Genomic DNA, 17,210 nt, shown 5'->3' with positions numbered 1-17,210 from the left:
AGAGGGAGGGAGGGAGGGAGGGAGGGAGGGAGAGAGAGAGAGAGAGAGAGAGAGAGAGAGAGAGAGAGAGAGAGAGAGAGAGAAAAGAAAAAGAAAGCGGACCAGCTGGAATGGAAGAGGAGGGTGTTCCAAGAAGAGTTCTGATTCATGAGGCCCTTGCAGGAGAAAAATGGGAGAAAAAAGACACAAAAGCAGTTTGAGAAAAGATGAAAAGTGGTCTTGGTGTTTTAGAATATAATTAGAGAGAACTACCAAAGGCATCCCAGTACATTTTGCAAATGAGTGCCATGGTCAAATCTATTTTTAGCAGAACTGATTGACCACATCATGTTGGACATACTGGTGTGGAGGAAAATGGTCAGTAAGGAGGCGTCAAGCCTAGGGAGATGCAACCTGGACGGGCAGAGGTTCAGAGCATGGCCAAGAAGAACCGTGACCAGATATCTCCAGGACTGGGCAGGAGTTTCGCATGGGAGGGAAGGCTTAAAGAGGAACCTAAATGGAAAGTTTTCCTTTAGAAGGTGGAGGGGAAGATGCTCCTAAGAAGGTCCATTTAGTTTGGGCTTTTTTGTTTTGTTTTGTTTTTGTGCTGCTGAGGATTGAACCGAGCGGGTTCTACCTCTGAGCTATATCCCCAGCCTTTTTTATATATTTTTTAAACAGGCTTTTGCTAGGTTGGTGAGGCTGCCCTTAAGCCTGTGATCCTCCTGTCTCAGCCTCCCAAGTACTGGCATTACAGGTGTATGATACCATGCCTGGCTAAGGAGAGTCATTTGGAAGGCAGAGACAGTAGAGGCTCCAATTTGGTTTCCTACCCTGTTCTTCTGAAGTGCCAGTCACCACATGAGATGAGATCAGGACACCCAGCACTCAGCCAGGAGGCTGGGGCTAAACATACGGATGGGGCTTATTTTCAAAGAGGAGGAGTTTGAAGCCATACAAATAAGAGAAGAGTCAGAAGAAAAGACCTGGAAGAGAAGAGGGCTCTACATGTGGAAGCCAAGAGGGTGCTCTTCATCTAGAGAAGAGAGGCAGGCAGGAAGGAGCAGTACTCCTCCACCCAGGAGACATGGGGACGGAGGGAGAGAGAAGCATGGGTAGCATTTGAGGATGCCTGTGGTGGTGGCAGAGGACCACCCTGATGGAAACCAGTCAGAATCCAGCCCCCTTTAAATGTAGACCATGATAAATGCCTTCAGGAAGAGAAAGCAGGACAGGAATCTGGACCTGAGCCAAGATGGGGCAGTGTGTCTTTGGAGGTGGAACTCCACAGGGGGCGAGGAAAGAAGGGGCTCTAAATACACAGGTGCAGAGAATAATCTTCCTTGTGGATGTGAAAGGAGCAAGACAACTTCTGCCCCTCACAATCGTGAGCAGGTCTGTTACAGAAATTGAAAATAATTTGGATTTAGCAAGAGTTGTGTTTTTTTTTTTTTAAAGCACAGCAATGGGAAAATTACCAGACAGACTTTCTTGAGCAGCCTCTGACACTATCCTAAGATATAAACTTTATTTCATAAATCAAAGGGAGCCATAAAAGGCATTTGAACCCCCAAAGATCTTGAGAATAATTGGGGATAATTTGGGACAATTTCCCTGGATGTCTGATGCATAATTTTACTCTGTGGTTCTTCACTCTAGACCAGAGCTGGCCTGTCTGCTACTGCGCTCCACACCCAGCCTCCGTGTGCGAGAGTGGTGCTGCGGGATCAGGCTGCACGTCTGGCTGCAGAGAGCCATTTGCATATTTACTTGAAGCAGATTCTCTTAGGTCAGCCTCGTGCTAACGAGTTACATGGGCTGCAGCTATCATCAATGCGTCAGACACTGAAGAGGCCGGTCCACAGGAAGGAATAGGCTGGAGCCTAACAGGACAAGGATACCTCCCTTTCCAGTGTGAGATCCTTGTGGGTCTGTATGTTTAGCTTACCTCCTCAATTAAAAAGGAATAAATAAATAAATAAATAAATAAACAAACAAAAGGGCATTATATCTGCAAGTAAGAGACATCTGTTCTGGCCAAGGCTCTGTCATCCCATTCCAGTCATACCATCTTGGGTAATTCACTTTGATGTAGTTTCAGCAGAAGTAAATCGAGGGTGTGTGATGCGGTTAGACTATGCCACCTGTAATCTTATCCCAGGTTTTGGCCACCAGCATCTCTCTCCTGATCACAGTCCTCAAGGTAACCCGGGTTTCTAGCCCATGATGGAACACATGGATGATGAAGGCCACAGGGCCTAAAATACTGAGACCAAGCCCAACAGCTAGGTAATGCTGAGTCCTATGCTCAGAGAAACATCTGGAACCAGGCCAAGAACAGTGCCTTGGGCCTCCACCTGCTGAGCTGGAGGGATGATCTGCCCTTTCCCTTGATCATCTTCAAGAGCCTGACATTCTGATCTCAACAGTTAGGAAAGGTTAGCTAGGAAAAATAGCAGTTCTAATGCTTAATGGAAATCCTACGGTCTGTGTGCTTGACAGCCCTGGTTTCAAATCTGTTGCTGCATAGCCGGGAGAGATTCATTCATTTGAGTGTCAGATTCCTCATCTACGAAGCAGGGCTGCCGCTGAGCCCAGCAGGACTGTTGTGAGGTCCATGGAAGGCCAGGCGGGAAGGCTGGAGGTTAGCTGACCACAGAGCCACAGGCTGGCGGCCAGCACCACCTTCTCCAGTTACCGTCCAACTTACGTTTCACGTACAGGCGGCCTATAACCTTAGCAGTTCCGTATCGGTTGGACACTTCACACACGTAGCTGCCTGAGTCTGAAGGGCGCGGGTTCTCAATCAGCAGCCCTGTCACTGTTTTCTGGAACCTTCCAGAAAGTTCCAGGGGCATGTTGTCCTTTAGCCAGCGGTAATCTGGCTCAGGGTGCCCGAGTGCTTTGCAAGGCAGCTCCACGCGCTGCCCGGCCATGGCCTTGCGATGGTCGAACCCATCCAGGATGGACGGGGCTGAGTTCGCTGGGTCTGCAGAAGAAAGGAAAAAACCTTAGAGACCACGGATGAGGAGTTCTGGGAGAGACTTAGAATCCGAGGGCTTCCTGGGTAATTTAAATTCTATACATCATGCTGACTGTTGATAAAGATCTTTAGGTTTTGTATGGGAACACACAAAACCATGCACTAGACATACAAATTATTTCTGCACCAAATCTACAAAAGACTGAACACTGACCAGAAATTCGGAGTGTCATCTTTTACTAAATAACTAAAATATCTGGACTCAGCATGCTTCAACAAGAGCTGCCGGCTCGGGCCAAGAGAAGAGTCGTCTTCTTTTAACTGAGAATGTCAGGCTTTCCCTTTCAAAAGAGTAAGTTATAGGGGGTTATTCTACATTCATGAAATCCATTGCATAAGAGAAAAGATTTTAACATAGCTACTGAGTTTGAAAATGCTTTATTCATTCATGTCAAACATGGTTTTTAACTGTAATCTTTTTTTTTTTTTTGGTGGTACTGGGGATGGAACCCTTCTACCTCCGGGCTACACTCCCAGACCTATTTTATATTTTATTTGGACACAGGGTCTCTTAAGCCAGCAAGGCTGGCTTCGAACCTGTGCAATCCTCCTGTCTCAGCCTCCCAAGCATGGGGATCGTAAGCATGCGCCACCACGCCCAGCGACTTTAATCTTTTTAATATGTGATTATCCTGTATTATGCATATTAATGGGCTTCAGTGTGGTGTTTTAATACATGCATAAAGTGTGCCCTAATAAAATCCATCTTCCATTTATATCTATCTGCTGAACATCTAGTAATCAGTATTCTACATTGAGTTGGCTTTTTTGTTGTTGTTTTAATTTTTATATATGAGAGGACATGGGGAATACTGTTTCATTTCACATAACATAATGCCTTCCTGTTCTATTTATTCACTACAAATGACAGGTTTCCATCCCTTTTTATGGCTAAATAATGCTTCATTGTTTTAGGGGAAGAGTGGAGATTTTATAAACAAGCCTGACAAGTTCTTACAAAACCTGTCACAGCCCTCAGAACAGACGGCAGAATTAGGAATGGAGAGAGTAACACAGCAGCATCATCCCTTTGGCAGGAGTGCCAAGGTCCAACACAACACTCTGTACCCTGGTTTTCTTGTAGGACAAACCTACAATCTCAGGAAACAAAATGTAAACACTTGCCATGTGAGCCATAAAACATCAGTACCTAATGATTTCTTCTAAAAATCTTTTATTTCAGCTAAGACTATTTTTTTTTTCCGGCACTGGGGATGGAACCCAGGAGCATTCTATCTACAAATGACACCCCCAGCTCTATTTTTTTATTTTTTTATTTTGGAACGGGATCTCACTGAGTTGCAAAGGGTCTAAGTTGCTGAGGCTGTCCACGTACTGGGATCCTCCTGTCTCAGCCTCCCAAATGCTGGGATTACAAGCGTGTGCCACCACACCCGACTTAAGACTAACTATTGATATAAAATATTCAAATATACTCCTTAAGATAGTACTGAATTGCCAGGCATGGTGGCACACACTTGTAATCCCCACGCTTGGGAGGCAGAGACAGGGGAATCACACAGGTTCGAAGCCAGCCATGCTGGCTTGAGAGACCCTGTTTCCAAATAAAAATATAAAGTAGGTCTGGGAGTGTAGCCCAGAGGTAGAAGGGCTTCCAGAACCACCAAAAAAAAAAAATATATAAAACTTAATAACTAATGACTTTTTTAAAAGAATGGGTGAGATCATTGGATACTCATATCAAAAAGCAGAAATCTGAGCTTTATATAACCAACATAAATCAACAACAACAAAAAATGGCTTACAAAGATGAATGAAAAAAAATAGATAGGAAAAGAATCTTTGTGCAGGGTTTTTAGACATGATAACAAAACATAAAAGATGATATGTTCAATTTTATCAAAATGAAGAACTTTTGCACTTTCAAATCATTAAGAAAATGAAATGAAATTCTATGAACTAAATTCATAATCTAAACAGAATCAAAGACAAAAATCACATGATCATTTCAATAGATGCTGAAAAAGCACTTGATAAAATTCAACATCCATTATGATAAAAACACTGCAGAGAATTGGAATAGAAAGAACATATCTCAAGATCATAAAGGCAATCTACAATAAGCCCACCGCCAACATCATATTAAATGGAGAAAAACTTCAAGAATTCCCCCTAAAAACCGGAATGAGACAAGAATGTCCATTATCACTACTTCTCTTCAATATAGTACTAGAGACTCTAGCCAGAGCAATAAGGCAAGAAAAGGAAATCAAAGGAGTACAAAGAGGAAAAGAAGAACTCAAACTTTCACTATTTGCAGATGACATGATACTATATTTAGAAAACCCAACAAACTCAACCAAAGGGCTCTTAGAACTGATCAACAAATTCAGCAAAGTGTCTGGATACAAAATCAATCTTAAATATCAGAAGCTTTTCTGTACACCAACCATAAATCCACTGAAAAAGAAATTCAGAAAACGCTTCCATTCAGTATCTCCCACAAAACTATAAAATACTTAGGAATAAACTTAACCAAGGAAGTAAAAGATCTTTACAAAGAAAATTATAAAACATTAAAAAGGGAAATCAAAGAATATCTTAGAAGATGGAAAGATCTTCCATGTTCATGGATTGGCAGAATAAATATCATTAAAATGGCCATCCTTCCAAAAGTGATCTGCAGATTCAATGCAATGCCCATTAAACTACCAAGATCATTTCTCACAGACATAAAAAAATCAGTCCTTAAGTTTATTTGGAATAACAAAAAGCCCAGAATAGCCAAAGTAGTTCTCAGCAACAAAAACTATGCAGGAAGAATCACAATACCTGACTTTAAACTATACTACAAAGCCATTGTAATAAAAACAGCATGGTACTGCACAAAAACAAATGCATAGACCAATGGAGCAGAATAGAAGACCCAGAAACAAGCTCACACACTTTCAGCCAATTGATTTTTGACAAAGGGGCCAAAAACATACACTGGAAAAAAGATAGCCTGTTCAACAAATGGTGTGTTAGCAAAACTGGTTAACCATATGCAGAAAATTGGAAATTAATCCCACTTTCTCACCCTGCACAGGAGTCAACTCAAGATGGATCAAAGACTTGAAAATTAAACCAGAGACCTAGAAGCTCCTTGAAGAGGGCATAGGTCCAACACTACAACACATAGGCACAGATAAACACTTTCTCAACAAGACCCCAAAGGCACAACAAATTAAAAGGCGAATCAATACGTGGGATTGCATGAAACTGAAGAGCTTCTGTTCAGCAAAGGAAACTGTCAAGAACCTCAACCGAGAGCCAACAGAATGGGAGAAGATTTTTGCCACCTACACCTCCGATAGAGGACTAATATCTAGAATATACTGAGAACTCAAGAAACTCAACACTAAGAAAACAAAGCATCCAATAACAAAATGGGCAAACAAATTAAATTGACACTTCATGAAAGAAGAAATTCAAATGGCCAGTAAATGCATGAAAAAATGCTCAACATCACTGGCAATCAGAGAGATGCAAATCAAAACTACCCTGAGATTTCACCTAACTCCAACTAGAATGGCAATCATTCAAAACACAAACAACAATAGATCCTGGTGAGGATGTGAAGAAGTGGGAACTCTAAGACATTGTTGGTGGGATTGCAAATTAGTGCAACCACTTTGGAAAACATTATGGAGAATCCTCAAAAGAATGGGAACAAATCTACCATTTGATCCAGCAATACTACTTCTGGGTATCTACCCAAAAGAAAGTAAACCAAACTACCAAACTAATGCATGTGTATCTATGTTCATAGCTGCACAATTCACCATAGCCAAACTATGGAACCAGCCAAGATGTCCATCAACAGATGAATGGATTACAAAACTGTGGGATATGTACACAATGGAATTTTACTCAGCCATTAAAAAAACTCAATTACACCATTTTAAGGGAAATGGATGGAATTGGAGGACATTATTCTAAGTGAGATTAGTCAGTCACAAAAAATAAGAAATCAGATGCTTTCCCTAATATGTGAAAAGCTAAGGAGAAATGGGTCAAAGTAGGAATGTTAGATAAAAAAGGAAATCCAATGGAGGAGCAAACAAGACAACCTAAATGAGGGGATGGGTGGAGGGAAGAAGGAAATTCTCTAAAACACACAATGTACTTAAACATATTGAATTCAAGCACTAAGCCAAGCAAGGGAAGGAGGGATGGGGAGGAAATGGGGTGGGAATTGGTTAGGGGTTAAATCGGTGATGTATACATGTCTGTACACACAAGTTTTTTACCCCAATATGATGTATGAATATAATGCACCAATAAAATATATATTTGGTGGTACTGGGGTTCCTGGAAGCCCTTCTACCTCCGAGCTACACTCTCAGACCTACTTTTACATTTTTATTTGGAAACAGGGTCTCCAAAGCCAGCGCGTGTGGCTGGCTTTGAACCTGCGCGATCCTGCTGTCTCTGCCTCCCAAGTGCGGGGATTACAAGCATGTGCCACCTCGCCAGGCCACCAATAAAATATTTAAAAAAAATTCTACTAACTGAGAAGACATATTTCATAAAAGTCTCGTATCTAATAAAAACATTTTATAAAGGGCTTGTATCAAAAAAAATGAAGAATCTTTATATTTCTATAATCTTATAAAACAATTTAACAAATAATAGGCCAAATATTTGAACAGATAAATCACTAAAGCAGATATACAAATGATTACTAAATGCATGAAAAGATGTACAATATCAGTAGCTACTAGGTCAACGAAAAGTAAAGCCACAGTAAAATATCACCTCATACCTTTTAGAATAGCAATTATGAAAAAGACCAAAGATGGTAAGTGTTGATGATTTCAAGAAAAGAGAAACCTAGCACACTGTGGGTGGGAATGCAGATTAGTACACACTGTTATGAAAAACACGGGGATTCTGGAAAAGCTAGGAATAGAATTATCATAGGGCCTACTAGTCCCACCACTGGGCGCATGTCCATTAGAGTTAAATAAGTAAAAAAGCAACTTCAAACTGTGTTTATTATCACAGTAGTCAAGAAATGGAAAAAAATGAAGTGTCCATCAACTGATGAGTGAATAAAGAAAGTAGGATATGTATTTCTGTAGGAATGTAGGCACAGTGGAGTATTATCCAGCCATAAAAAAGAATAAACTCTTGTCATTCCTGGTAAGGTAGATGGAGCTGGAGGTCACTGTGTTATGTGAAATAAACCAGGCCCAGAGAGACAAGCTTCTCCTGACCTCAGTCTTATGTGGGGTAGATACGTGTTGATCGCATATGAGTCGAGAGCAGAATGATGGTTCCTGGGGACTGTAGGAGGAGGGAGAGATTACCCAGTGGGGAGAGGTGAACCTGTAGGTGTGAGGTGACAGAGGGAAAGGAACCAGAGGTGCTGGTGTGCTTTGTAGAGTGGACACAGGTAATGGTGACACACGGTATGTTTCAAAACTCTCAAAGAAAGAATTTTTTAAAGTATTTTTTGTGGTGCTGATGATTGAGTCCACAGTCTTTTTACCTCTAAGATGTACCCACAGTTTTTTTTTAGTTGTTAGTTTGAGACAGGGTCTTGCTAATTTGCTGAGGCTAGCCTCGAACCTCTGATCCTCCTGTCTCAGCCTCTGTAGTACTGTCAAAGAAAGGATGTTGAATGTTTGCCCATAAAACATAATCGGTTTTTTGATGAGATGCTATCTTAACTTCATTTAAACTTTACACAGTGTATACATGTATCAAACATCACATGGTATTTCACAAAGGCATACAATTTTTATATTCTTAAGTACCAATGAAATATATTTAAAGTTTAAATTTTAAATTGTAAAAATTACAATATTACTTCACACTCCCTGGAATGGCTGTAGTAAAAAAAAAAAAAAAAAAAAAAAAAAAAAAAAAAACAGGCAATAATCAGTCTAACATCGTTGGTGAAATGAAAATGACACAGTTAATTTAAAAAAGTTTGCCAGTTTCTTAAAATGTTCAACTTCAATTTACCATTAAGTCCCCCAAACTCCCCCATAGATATCTACCTTACGCGAAAACACATGTTCATTCAAAATGTACACAGAAAGATTTATAGAAAAATTGTTTATAATAATTACAAAGAGAAAACAGCTCAAATACCTATCATCTAGCGGGTGGATAAAGGAAGCACAGAACAGTGAAATACTATACAGCACTAAAAAGCAAACAATTGGTGCATGTTGCATCCTGAAAATATTATGCAGAATGAAATTCTGATGCAAAATTCACACACTGTAAGATCCAAATTATCTAAAATATCCAGATAATTCCAATTTATACAGATATGCACTGCATTAGTTGTTTTCTGAAGCTAGGGTTGGGAACTAAAATTGACTGGCAATGGAGAAGGCATCTTATTTCATGATGAAAATATTCTAAAACTGAATTATAGTGATGGGTGTACAATTCAATGAATGTCCTAAAATTATTGAATTTTACATTTAAAATGAATAAAGTTTGTGTTGGTGAATTATATCTCAGTAAACCTATCTACAAAAGTAAAATGGGCATTTAGTTTATATTTTAAGCATGCCATTTAAGCAATGCTTAATATAGGCCTTCATGGGGAATATTTGGCCACACATAAAATTAGAACAGCCATACAACATTGGCTTTAATTCATCCCATCTTTAAACTTTGTATATGCATATTTTATTTTATTTTATTTCATTATATTTTGATACTGGGAATTGAAACCAGGGGAATTCTACCTCTGAGCTATACCCCTAGGTCTATTTTCTTATTCTTTAATTTTGAAACAGGGTTTTACTAAGTTGTGGAAGGCCTCACTAAGTAGCTGAGGCTGGCCTCAAATCTGTGATAATCCTCCTGTTTCAACCTCCCACGTAGTAGCAGGATTACAAGCTTACACCACCAAGCCTGGCTTTTTTTTTTAATTTTTGGAACAGGGTTTCCTTATGTTTCTGAGGCTGTCCTTGAACCTTCCATCTTCTTGTCTCAGTCTCCCGAGTACTGGGATCACACGTGTGTGCCACCATGGCCAAGTGTTTTGTTTTGTTTTTTAATAAAAATTTCTTGGTGCAAAATCATTCACAAATCCAAATGTAAATAAATCATCTGAGGCACCCCACAAATTGAGCATCCAGCTGCCACAGTAGCCCATGTTCTTCCTTTCTCTCTCAGCTGCTTCTTTCTGGAGAGTTGGTCTTCACGACAATTCACAGAACTCTCACCATTCTTCACTGTTCATTAGTAGGCACCTCTAATAAAAGAAGTTTCTTTAAAGAACCACAATGCAGAAGAGCTTGGACCACAGCCTCAGTGACCCAGAGCATCTCAGGCAGCGGTGAAGGCCCCGAGGACTCAGCACGGCCCTCAGGTTAGCGCTGCTTTGGTCCTCTGGCCTGGCCTTGCTCATGCCAAGCAGAGGAGGGCATGGACCCGACTCACTCACCCTCCTGATCTTACCCCTCGGCTTCTGGAACCCTCAGCTCTCTCCTTCAAAGCCGGCCCCATGGGGAGGGAGCGTGCAGGGCCACGGAGCTTGTGGGTGAGACTGTTCTACAATCCGGCCTATAATTTTCCACATTAGGGATGGCAACTGGGGAAGGGCTAAATGAGTGATATGTGTGTATATGCCGCCACCATCTTGGACCCCATCAAAAGGTATGACTACAATGCATTAATTAAAAACTTTTTAAATTTCCACTTTAGCTCATTTCACCAGTCTTTTAGATAACTGGAACTATAACTAGTCCTGGTATGGAAATCAAATATCTTTTTTTGTATGTGTGTGGGTCTGGGGATGAAAACCAGGGCCATTTGACCTCCAAGCTACACCTCCTGCCCTATTTTGTATTCTATATTTTGAAACCAGGTCTCACTGAGTTGGGGAGGGCCTCCATGTAGTAAGTAGCTACAGCTGCCCATGAACTGCAATCCTCCAGTCTCAGCTGGAATTAGGATCCTACATACAGGATCCTCCTGTAATGCTGGGATTACAAGTATATGCCACCACGCCCAGCTATAGTCATACGTCTTAATGGGGTACAAGATGGTGGAGGCATACAGGCACACATCACCTAATTAGCCCTTACCCAATTCCCACCCCATTCCCTCCCCCTCCCTCTTTCTAATGTTTGGCTTACTGATTGACTTTGATATGTTTGTGAATGTACATCATGTACATCAGGGAATCTCCCTCTTCTTCCCCCAATCCCTCTCAATTAGGCTTCTTTATTTGCTCATCTATGATTTTTCTTTCTTCATCTAGAGTCCCTCCTATGACCCATTTTCTCCCTAGCTTCCACATATTAGGGATAAATTTTTTCTATTTTTTTTTTACTTTTTGTGACTGACTAATCCCACTTAGCATAAGGTCCTCCAGTTCCATCCATTTTCCCTGCAATTAATGCAATTTTGTTTTTCTTTATGGCTGAGTAAAATTCCATTGTGTACATATCCCATAGTTTTGTAATTCATTCATCTGTTGGTAGACATCTTGGCTGGTTCCATAGTTTGGCAATTGTGAATTGTGCAGCTATGAACATAGATGCTCATGCATTAGTTTGGTAGTTTGGTTCCCATTCTTCTGAGGATTCTCCATACTGTTTTCCAAAGTGGCTGCACTAATTTGCAATCCCACCAACAATATTTTAGAGTTCCCACTTCTCCACATCCTCGCCAGCATTTATTGTTGTTTGTGTTTTGAATGATTGCCATTCTAGTTGGAGTTAGGTGAAATCTCAGGTTAGTTTTGATTTGCATCTTTCTGATTGCTAGTGATGTTGAGCATCTTTTGAACATATATTGACCATTTGAATTTATTCTTTTGTGAAGTGTCTATTTAGTTCGCTTGCCCAATTTTTGATTGGGTTGTTTGCTTTCTTAGTGCTGAGTTTCTTGAGTCCTCTGTATATTCTAGATATTAGTCCTCTAATGGAGGAACAGTTGGCAAAACTTTTCTCCCATTCTGTTGACTCTCTGATGAGGTTCTTGACAGTTTCCTTTCTTTACAGAAACTCTTCAGTTTAACTCAGTCCCATATATTGATCTGCCTTTTAGCTTCTTGTGCCTTTGGAATCTTGTCAAGAAAGTGTTTATCTGTGCCTATGTGTTGCAGTGTTGGACCTATGCCCTCTTCAAGGAGCTGCAAGGTCTCTGGTTGAATTTCCAAGTCTTTGATCCATCTTGAATTGACTCTTGTCCACAGTGAGAAAGTAGAATTTATTTCCATTTTTCTGCATATGGTTAACCAGCTTATGCCAATTTTTGTTTTGCAGATTCTTCTGCTTTAGCCATTTTATCTATCTCTATATTATATATATGGTGGTACTAGGGATTGAACCCAGGAGCATTCTATCTCTGAGCTACAGCTTCAGCCTTATTTTATATTTTGTTATTATATTTATTTTAGTATATTTATTGTTATATTATTATTTTATGTTTATATTTTATTTAAATATATATACATATCCATACATATATACATATATATTTGAAGTTTGAGGTCATTAAATCTTTGCTACAAACAAGGCCCCACATTAACCCCAACTCCCTGATACATGTTCAATTTAACTAAGCTCTAATCTAAAATAAAATCTATTTCTCTTTTACTTCAATGGAAGATTTCATCTTAGTTTCAAGTTCGGCAATTTTGGCCAAGCCCTCTCAGTACATTAACAAAGGAGGAGCAGAGAGCCTGAACACGGCGGCGACAGGTTCTCACCTGATACGAAGAGCCTCGCGCTGTTACTCTGCCTGGTCTCTCCAGTGTATCTGTGCCGCGTGATGCAGCGGTAGTTATACAATCCATCTTCATTCTGTACATCTTTAATATACAAGGCTCCCGTGGATGTGATGAGAAATCTAGATCCTGGAACAGAGGATGAAGATTGCATTGGTAAAAGAGTGAAAGCCATCCAAACACACAACGAAAAAACCACACACATTAAAACACACACACACACACACACACAATTTTTTTTTCATCTAAAGAACTTCTTGAAATGGCATAAATTAGATGAATATGATACTTAAAGGTTCAGCCCATTTCAGTGTTTCAATTATCCTAAAACCAGGGGATTTTTGGTAAATATATGCTTATAAAAGCTAATCTTGTGGATTAATATTTTAGGTCATGTAATTATCTTACAGTACCAGAGTTAGCATATAGTTGGTGTGTAGTTGACTTGGAAGATGTTCTTGGATCATGAGCTTTCTGTTAGAAAGTGACACACTGAGAAAATATTAACTTCCTTTGCAAAATTATCCCTCATGAATGTCAATACTTTTATACAACCCCCCAAATCTTGGATTGTTACAGTAATAAAATAGTCTTCAAACTCTCAGGTATGATGGCCTCATTACCTAATAATAATAACCTACACTTAACAGCATATACTAAAATAAAGACCGACTCTTTCTATATCCAGTGTCTTAAGAGTATTTTGCTCTTTTTCAATCATATTTTTAAAGTGAATACACAAGTAATTGACAACGGATATTTTTATTTCAGGGAGAAAAGTTTATTCTCACAAATCCTCCTCCACATCCGCATAGGACACAATATCCTGAGTGTCAACTGTGACTTTTACCTGAACAATTCTGGTTGTCCAGGTGAAAGAAACAGCCAACATGGAGATCAACCAAATATCAGTGCAGGTTTAGGAGGATTAGGATTTTCTTTTTCCTTCAAAATCTAAATTTCTTATTTCTTGTGACTGACTAATCTCACTTAACAAACGTTCTCCAGTTCCATCCATTTAAATGACGTAATTGTGTTTTTCTTTATGGCTGAGTAACATTCCATTGTGTATATATCCCATAATTTTGTAATCCAATCAGATGCTGTCCCTAATATGCGGAAGCTAGGGAGAAAACGAGTCATAGGAGGGACTGCAGGTAAAGAAGGAGGATCTGCAGATGAGCAAATAAGGCGACCCAACTGAGGGGCTGGGAGGGAGAGGAAACTCCCTAATGAACATGATGTACATTCACAAACATCAGAGTCAATGCTAAGCCAAGCGTGAGAAGGAGGGAGGGAGGAGGAAATAGGGCAGGGATTGAGTGACGTGTGCATGTGTGCCTCTACCATCTGGTCCTCCATTAAGACGTATAATTACAATGCACCAATAACAATAAAGATAATAAAAAAGAAAATGTAAATTTCTAAGATAGTTTTCATGGGATTATAATTTGATGATGAAACACAAGTAGGCATAAGAGTGGCTCTCGACGTGAGTCCTGAGCCCTCGTACATCGCTCAGGACTCACCTGCCACCGGCTGCCTCTTCCACAGAACATATCTACCAGGGTGAAATTCAACGAGAAATTGTGATTTGTCTCTTTAGAAAAAGACTGAAATGCCGACCCGGCACCCTTTGTCTGTTTTTCTAGGTCCACTTGCAACCTTCTATGGTTGATTTTTATCCGAATTTCTAGGAGTCTTGACTCCATGGTCCTTAGTGCCCACACAGTTTGGTTGCAAGCATAATTTCCACAGCCCCTGGTCATTTTTTGCAAGGACTGTAATTTATACATAGATCAATTGCTCAGATAAACACAGCTTAGGATTTCTCATGCAAGATAAGGAAAACTTAATAAAAACATAGACATGAAAAACACATTAAAAGCAAATACTGACATAGCACAAGCTTTCCAAAGATCACAAACTATTAAAAATAGAAAATACATTTAATACATTTAAATTAACTTTTTAGACAATTCTATCAAGCTACCTATTTTAAAAGGCTATAAATAGGATAAACAGAAAAGCTAAAAAAAATCTCCTGCAGTTGCATATTCTAGACAATTCTTTTATCCTCTACATCCAAAGGAAACAACCAAAAATAACTATTGTCACTCATCATGCATCATCATAACCCAAGCGTTTCTTAACAGTGTATATCACATGTTACGGAAACAGTTTTTTCTCTTTCAGTAAGCTTTACATACTTATGTACTGTTTTAATAGCCAGTTCCTTTAAAGTGCAATGTGACAGACAGACTAGACATGAAGGACAAAAGAAGATAACGTCCAGGACCCCTGTGGCCTTTCCAGCCTGGTGCGCCTTCCTGGGAACTGACAGGCCATCGGCGGTGGCAAACCGGCACATTCTAAGTGCTCATCTTCAGAAGGGCTGAGAACAGCACCGGGCATCAACACTGCGTTCACTTTCCCTGCCGAGTCCCCGGGGCTCTGTTCTCTGGTATTTAGTTGCGCCTGTTGCTCCTGCAATCCTAATTTTTTCTTGTTCACTCTCTTAGCATACTAAGACTTCTAAAAGATGCTCACTTCAGAAGAACTTGAACCTTTCATTGTCTCAAACACTTGTGAGATGCTCCCAGGCCTGGGGGAGGAGGCGACCACGTTTCTATACTTATTTTGACTCATCTTTGATAGCCTGTCTGTTCTCAATGAAACCCATCTTGAAAATGACAAACATTTTAAAACATAATGTGGGAGAGTAGGAGCTTAAACGGTGAGAGGGGATGAAAGCTCATGGTCCTCTCATGCCCTCTGCCCCCGAGTTGGAGGACAGACAGTGACAGGGTCAAGGAGGGCCCAGCAGGGTTACAGGAGTGCCTGTGTCTTGGCTCTGTGGTGAGCAGGAATTGTTTCCCTGCATCCAGCTCCCCACCACTCCCCACTTGCTGCCTTATATCTCCAGAGGTTTCTGAGTCCTGTGAGATAGATGGTTTGTTCATGCCCCTTAAGTGGGATTCAAAAATATTTTTTCCATACAGATAGGCAGATGTTAGCCAAGCATGGCGGTGTACACTTGTAATCCCAGTACAGGAGGATCACGGTTCGTGGCCAGCCTCAGCTACTTAGTGAGGCCCTCTGCAACTTACTGAGACCCTGTTTCAAAGTAAAGAATAAAGAATCAGGCTGGGAGTGTGGCTCAGAGGTAGAATGCCCCTGGGTTCCATCCTCAGTATTACCAAAAAATAGGCAAATGTTAAAATATAGCTGATTGGTATCAGTGAGATGCTGAAATGCAAACACACACTGTGTGTCTAACACATAAAGACACACACATATGATTTGACTATTCAGAACTGTTGGCAATGTAATTGCACAGAATCAAAATTTGATGGATAACTTAATTTTTCTTGAAAAACTATTGGAATTTTGGGTGGAAACATTTTTTAATTTGGAGTTCATACTTTGTCCCCATAAAAACTTTGCAAATCAGAGTTAAGTGAACGACAGTGAATGACTTTTAGATTAGGGTCATCATGCAATTGTTAATTATTACGGTATGCTGCCTAGTTATTGGAGGACGTCTCAGAAGCTATCTTGTCTCCTTAGACAATTCTCCAGGCCCCCAGGTATTCAAGTCCCTGGGCCTATATTTATTCACTTTTTGTTTCCTCCTTTGCTATTGGGCTCTGAACTATTGTTTCTTTTTGCTCTCAGTAACCCTGTCCACACATTTCTGATGTGTTTTATTAAGTATGCAGAGAGAAAATAGGCACATCAGCAGGGTATGGTGGTACACACTTGTAATATCAGCATTCAGGAGGCTGAGACAGGGGGATCTTGGTTTACGGACAGCCTCAGCTACTTAATGAGGCCCTTTGCAACTCAGCGAGACACTGTTTCAAAATAAAGAAAAACAATAGGGCTGTGGGTGTAGTTGGGAGGTAGAATGTCCCTGGGTTCCATTCCCACTACTGCAAAACAAACAAACAAACAAACAAACAAACAAACAAACACACAGGCACATCAAGCTTGTTAAGGCTCTGCCTAAACTAAAAGCAAATGGTTATGAGTAGGTGCTACGGGGGCTCCCAAGGGTGAGTTAACATGAGCGTTCATGCTAGTGACACAAAAAGAAACCCACTGTGAGACACCAAGGCAGTCGGCCTTGCTGGAGCTCAGCACTGGGGCCAGGGAGGTTATTTCCATCTAGAGACCAAAACTGCCAAAGACGACGGAGCCCTCGAACCACAGCAACACTGCAGGAACGCTGGGAGCAGGAGCTCTGCCGCCAGGCGCTCCCCTCCTTGATGCTGAGGGCTACAGGTGTGGACCTGGAGGCCCCTTTATCCTGTACAACTGTGTCAGGGGAAGAGATTAAAATAGCAACAGTTCTAGAAACACCTTCACTAAAGTATGGGCAGTTGGAACAGAAAACCCTAACTTTTAGATCTGAGCTGCAGGAAGCTGGTATGAGTGACCTCTAGAGAGAGGAAGGCGTATTGGAGCCGA

The 17,210-nt window shown here is 40.5% G+C and overlaps 1 protein-coding gene across 3 annotated transcripts in view; it reads right to left on the bottom strand.

Annotated features, from left to right (window-relative positions):
* DSCAM (DS cell adhesion molecule) overlaps positions 1–17,210 on the bottom strand; it is a gene marked incomplete at both ends in the record, with an annotated part of 734,316 nt that overhangs the window by 319,779 nt on the left and 397,327 nt on the right. For all 3 annotated transcript variants that reach the window (XM_080695506.1, XM_080695507.1, XM_080695508.1), the window contains 2 exons: positions 2,693–2,971; positions 12,720–12,866. In XM_080695506.1, coding sequence (XP_080551632.1) covers positions 2,693–2,971; positions 12,720–12,866 — 426 coding nt within the window. The remainder of the gene's footprint in view (positions 1–2,692; positions 2,972–12,719; positions 12,867–17,210) is intronic.

This window comes from Muscardinus avellanarius (assembly GCF_963383645.1).
Source record: "Muscardinus avellanarius genome assembly, chromosome: 5".
Lineage (NCBI taxonomy): Eukaryota > Metazoa > Chordata > Mammalia > Rodentia > Gliridae > Muscardinus > Muscardinus avellanarius.
The sequence above is the reverse complement of the archived record's forward strand: the minus strand, read 5'-3'. Positions and strand labels throughout refer to the sequence as shown.